At 35.4% G+C, this 5,813-nt stretch overlaps 1 protein-coding gene across 1 annotated transcript in view; it reads left to right on the top strand.

The window, feature by feature from the left end:
- The window catches only part of LOC112503450, a 12,343-nt gene extending 9,432 nt beyond the window's left edge, over window positions 1–2,911 (top strand). The window contains exon 7 of the mRNA XM_025107489.1: window positions 2,645–2,911. Coding sequence (XP_024963257.1) covers window positions 2,645–2,911 — 267 coding nt within the window. The remainder of the gene's footprint in view (window positions 1–2,644) is intronic.
- The last annotated feature ends 2,902 nt before the right edge of the window (window positions 2,912–5,813 follow it).

A 5,813-nucleotide genomic window follows, 5' to 3' on the forward strand; every position in this document is an offset into this window, starting at 1 on the left:
GATAGCTTCCATACTGCAGATTAAAACAACCATCTCTTAGGGCCATTTACTAAACACTTACTTCGGTAAGTGTTGATCGAGTAACTTTCCTCACCTAATGCACATGGCAAGGGCCGAAAATCTTACCCGATAAGAGCGATAATAAGGATAGAGAGTTTTACCCGGTAAGTGATGGTCAAGATTCTTACTCGGGTAAGTGTTTACCGGGTAAATTGTTGCATACGATATCGTTTTAATATACTACAATCTTATCTGGTAAAATAGATTATAGTGCCGACTCCTACCGGTAAGCGCTTACCGGGTAAGTATTTGGGTAAAACGACCCCTTACTACTTCTATTTCATGCATAATATCAATAATTTATCAGGACTCTTGGCATAGTTTGTAAAAATCAAACGTTTATATTTATGGAATTGAAAATTGCTTATTTTACTGTATAAAAGTACCATCTTACAGTTTGCAGATAAACATAAAAAAACCCTGTACATTTAGACAATATGCATTAATAACTTAAGCAACACCGTTGTCCGATCCTCTCTCCAACCTTGTCTTAGTGGGTGTAGAGTGACGGCTTGAGGCTTTTTTCTACAAAAGATGATGCAATTCATGAGAAAAAAAAAAAGAAATATAGCAGACGATTGTGATTCACAAACTGTTTCAGGTTGACTTGCAAAATAACCACACAAACTCATAATTTTGAGCCAGACTAATATTTCAAAATTGTAATTCACCCGCGCTGCATTGCGCGGGTACACCACTAGTATATATATACACACACACACACATATATATATATATATATGTGTGTGTGTGTGTGTGTTATTGTGCGGTTTAGTCTTAAAACGCCTAAGGGTCGTGCGGATTAGTTATAAACCGATCATATATTGAGCGGTTTAGTTTTAAATCGATCATGTGTTGTCCGGATTGCCTTAAACCGGATATAAGTCATGCGATTTAGTCTTAATCGACCAAGGGTTGCCCGGATTAGTAAATCGGACAGAAGGGGACAAGTGTTGTCCGGATTGTATGTCCGGATAGCTTATTTTTGTTAATTTTCAAATATTGATTATATTAGACATTTTATATAATTTAAAAATGTCCGTTATTGGGTGTAATTATGGGTTTATAACAGAGGTATTTTTTAAAAAGATATGTTCTTACCAAGCATGGTGACGTAAGTCTGTTTTGATATGGAACTGGATTTGGGAAAATGTTTCTACCAAGCGTGGTGACATAAGTCTGTTTTGGTATGAAACTATATTTTGGGAAATATTCCTACCAAGCGTGGTGACGTAAGTCTATTTGGTATGGAATAGGATTTTGAAAACTGTTTCTACCAAACATGGTGACATAAGTCCGTTTTGGTATGAAACTTGTTTTAAGTGGTAAGTTTCCCCCGGACGTGGTGACTTTTGTTTGTTCTGGCTTGGAACTGGGACTGGGTACTTTCAGACGTGGTGACTTTTGTCTGTTCTGATAAATAGCCCTGTTTTGATGAAGGAATAAGGGTGGCATATCAAGGAGAGGTGTACTTGAAATAAGGGAGACATTGTCATATGTGGATAATATTATAACTCTTATTATTGTTACTAATTGGATTTAATAACTTTGAATCATCATTTCTTTGTGACATGATGAATTAGAGATACTATTCCTATTAGAAACAATAATTTAGATGTTATTGAGAAGTGAAAAATGGATTGTCATAAAAGGGCAAGTATTGTCTTAAATCTTTTCGTTAAATATTTACAAAAGAATGGACTGATGATTCAGAGAAGCTTTGGTTACAATATTTGTTTCATATTGGAAACATTAGATCTTTAAGCAGATGTATTTTATTAATAAGAACTGATGTTCTGAAGTTTATCCTTTTATACATGTCATTAAGAACTGCAATATTTGAAGGTATTATAAATATTTCTGAGCAAAGTTATTTTATTATATGTTGGTATTTATTACTCTGCGTTCGCAAAGGAGGAATTCGCTCACTAGACCCATCTTGGCTAACCCTCATTTTCTGTTTTAAATTTGAAAATGTAGGAATGACGGGGTCTAGGGATAATAAAGGGAAAGGAAAAATGTGATTATTTTCCTAACCTATGATCTGCTTTTGATGGCTTATTTTGAAGATACGTGTTATATTACATATGTTAGTACATGATTTATTTTGGAATTTTTCAAAGGAATGGATTGATGGCTTATTTTGAAGATACGTGTTATATTACATATGTTAGTACATGATTTATTTTGGAATTTTTCATATGTAGATTTTGTACATATAAGAATCATTGTCCTAGTGGGACCTTATGATGTAAACTATATTTCCATGTAATGAAATATGTGTTATATGCAAATGTGGAGTTTGGGGGTGTTACAGAAGTGGTATCAGAGCCTTAGTTTAATAGATTTAGGTATTCAAAGCATGATGCCTAGACTTAAACTGTCATTTGCATGCTAAGAGTCCCGGACATTATTAGTATCTCTGGGAATAAAATATAATGGGTTAAAGAGGGCAGTATGTAAGGTGAATTTGAATTACAAATGGCTAATGTAATTATGAATTTACAGGTACATACCTATACTTTGATACCATATTATATTTGGGAATATGAATACGAGATGTTTAATACTAAATTATTTGCAGATGTCTAGTCGATCACGAAAATCAGAGAGAACTGCCCGCCCGGCATCTGAAGAAAGGGAGGAATCTCCCGTTAATCCACCTTCAAGGAGTAGAAGACGTGGAAGGGGTAGGCGTAGAGGTCAAGGAAGAAGCCAAATTCCTGAGAGGAGTCAGGTCGAGATTCGCCCTGATCATGGGGAAACTATTTCTAGGAATGCTCAACAAGAACAAAGGCAACAATCAGAGTTTATAACTAGAACGATCTGGAAGAAGAAATGGGAAAACTGAGGGAAACTCAGATATCCATTATGGGACTGCCAGCTAGAGTAGAAACCGAGCGAGTTGGAATTAATCCTCCAGCTCCTTTAGCAGGCAGCAATACTCAGGGAGGGGATATAAAGATGTTTCTGACATGTAAACCTCCAACTTTTTCAATAGAAAGAGATCTAGTAAAAGCAATTTGCTGGATAAAAGAGATTGAATCGGTATTCAACACCAGTAGATGTTCTGAAGAAAATAAGGTTAGATTTGCAGTGTCTATTGTGATAACTGGATCTTGGTTATCACCCGAGGTAATAAATACGTGATTATCTGATTAAATGATTTCGTGATAGCATGATAAATTCTTATATTTGATCTTGCTAGTATGTGAAATTTTATGCTTAATATGAATGCATGTTATGTGTATGCATGAAGTGGGTATATATGGGAAGGGGGCTGTTTAGCCGACCTTCCAGTTTTAGAAAGGTATAAAAGGAGGACTAAGCCTCCATTTCTCCTCTTCTTGCCATTTTAAAAGTTTAAGCGATTTAAGAAGAAAAGTGTTGACCGGATTACTCCTGGATTAAAGATCAACTTGACTTCAAGTGTTTGATTTAAAAATGGCTTTCAATGTGAGTGGTTAAAATGCTTTAAACCATTTTTGCATCTTGAATTATGTTTTTAAAGTTTTATACATGTTTCAAATTTAATCCGGCTAAGTGTTGAACGATTTATACATTAAATCGGATGATGGGTAAACGATTTAAGGTTTAAATCGGACAAGGGTTGGGCGATTAAGCCCTAAACCGGTCAAGTGTTAAGCGGTTTAGTTTTAAACCGGTCAAGCATTGAGCGATTTATGAATGTTGAGTATGGTAAACATTTTGAACGGAGAAGTATGAATACGACCATGTGGTGACCGGATTATTTTAAATCGGTCAAGTTTTAAACGATATGTTGTCCGGATTTGTTATCCGGACAAAAGGTGTTGAAATTTATTTTAAGTGTTAAATTGGACAAGCCTTAGGGCGATGTATTGTCCGGATTTGGTTAACCGGCCAAGACTTGACCGGAGATAAAGTCCGGCCAAGTTTATGTTGACCGGATTTGTATTTATGCCGTGTGCATGGTTGATAAAATTGTTATTTTAACCTATAATGGGAATTTTGATAATTTGGAACTGATAATAATTCCGTTGACTGCGGTCTATTTGGAATTGTTTTTGTAAAATGTTTTGATGAGGAAATAAGGGTGGCATATCAAGGAGATGTGTACTTTGGGATAAGGTGGCATATCAAGGAGAGATGTACTTTGGGATAAGGGTGGCATATCAAGGAGAGGTGTACTTTGGGATAAGGTGGCATNTGGGATAAGGTGGCATATCAAGGAGAGGTGTACTTTGGGATAAGGGTGGCATATCAAGGAGATGTGTACCATGGGATAAGGGTGGCATATCAAGGAGAGGTATACATTTCGATATAAGGGTGACATTTGTATGTGTGTTGTTTGATATAACTCTTTCTATTATATCCCTTAAGACAACCGTGATCTGGAATCTTTATTTCTTTGTGATTTAAAGATTTAAGATCAAGGTTCCTATTGGAAATTGCAGTCTGGATGTTATTGAGGAGAAAATAATAGGTTTGGCCTGAAACTTTAAATAAACCTTGTTGATTAGAAAAGGTTTAAAAGTGACATTATATGAAACCTGGTTGGTTCAAAGGTCTGTTATTTGAATAATCTAAATACTTGGCTTGAAAAGTGGAAAGGTACTGGTAATATGTTCCTATTTGTTATATATATGAAAAGATTATTCTTATACAAAGTTTTGGTGATTTCACCATGCAATAACATAAATAGGGTAACTCACTAAACCTTTCGGTGTAACCCTCGTTTTGTGATTTTAAATATGTATTGCAGGTGGTACAGATGGTAAGGGAAAGGGGAAAATGTGATATTTTCCTATATGCATTTCTACATGAAAAATTGTCTTTGATGTATAGTTTTGATTGATGAAAGTTGATTAGTACAAGAAATGTATTTTGAATTTTTGGACCTTGTATTTTGTAATGATAGATTCTTGTACTAAGGGACCTGAATGGTGTATAAACATGTATTTCTTCTGTATGAAATATGTGTTACATGCAAGATCTTGTATGGGGTGTTACAGAAAATGGTATCGAAACCTTCGTTTAAGGGATTTAGGTATTTAACAGCATGATACCTAGACTTAAACTGTTTTATTGCATGTTAAGGGTCCCGGACATAGTTAGCTCGATTGAAAATAAATATGATGGGTTCAAAGAACAGTGTGTAAGGTAAAGTTTAATTACATCTGGCCAGTGTAATTATGAATTTACAGGTACACATCTGAACTTGAATACTTCATTATATTTGGGAATGTGAATACGTGATTATTAACACTAAAATCTATAGATGTCTAGCCGAACCCGAAGATCTGAAAGAGTGGCTCGTCCAGAATCTGAGGAAAGGGAAGAATCACCCATAAATCTTCCGACTAGCACGTTTGGAATTAGGGGTCGGGGAAGACCAAGGGGACGAGGCAGAGGAAGAAGTCAGTCTCAGAGAAGGGTGTTATAACCAGGTCCGAGACAACCTGGGTTGAGGTAATTTATACATGTTTATTATGTGGATTACGTGAAATATGCATATCAAAGTAGAAATGCATGAACTATATATGTGAACATGATATTGTGCATGCATATATGGCATGCATATATGTGAAAAGATGGCATGACACATATGATTTATACATGTATGCATGTGGTGTGAAGCATACATGAGGTGGTGCTTATTGTGATAAGCTATTCGGGTGAAATCATTATATCTTCATGGTTAAGAAATCATGAATTTTATAATACAAAATCCACCACCCAAAGTTATTTCTATTGGACAAAAGCTTTCACCG

The sequence above is a fragment of the Cynara cardunculus genome, unplaced genomic scaffold (genome assembly GCF_001531365.2).
Source record: "Cynara cardunculus var. scolymus isolate 2C unplaced genomic scaffold, CcrdV1 Un_Scaffold_3024, whole genome shotgun sequence".
NCBI classification, from domain to species: Eukaryota; Viridiplantae; Streptophyta; class Magnoliopsida; order Asterales; family Asteraceae; genus Cynara; species Cynara cardunculus.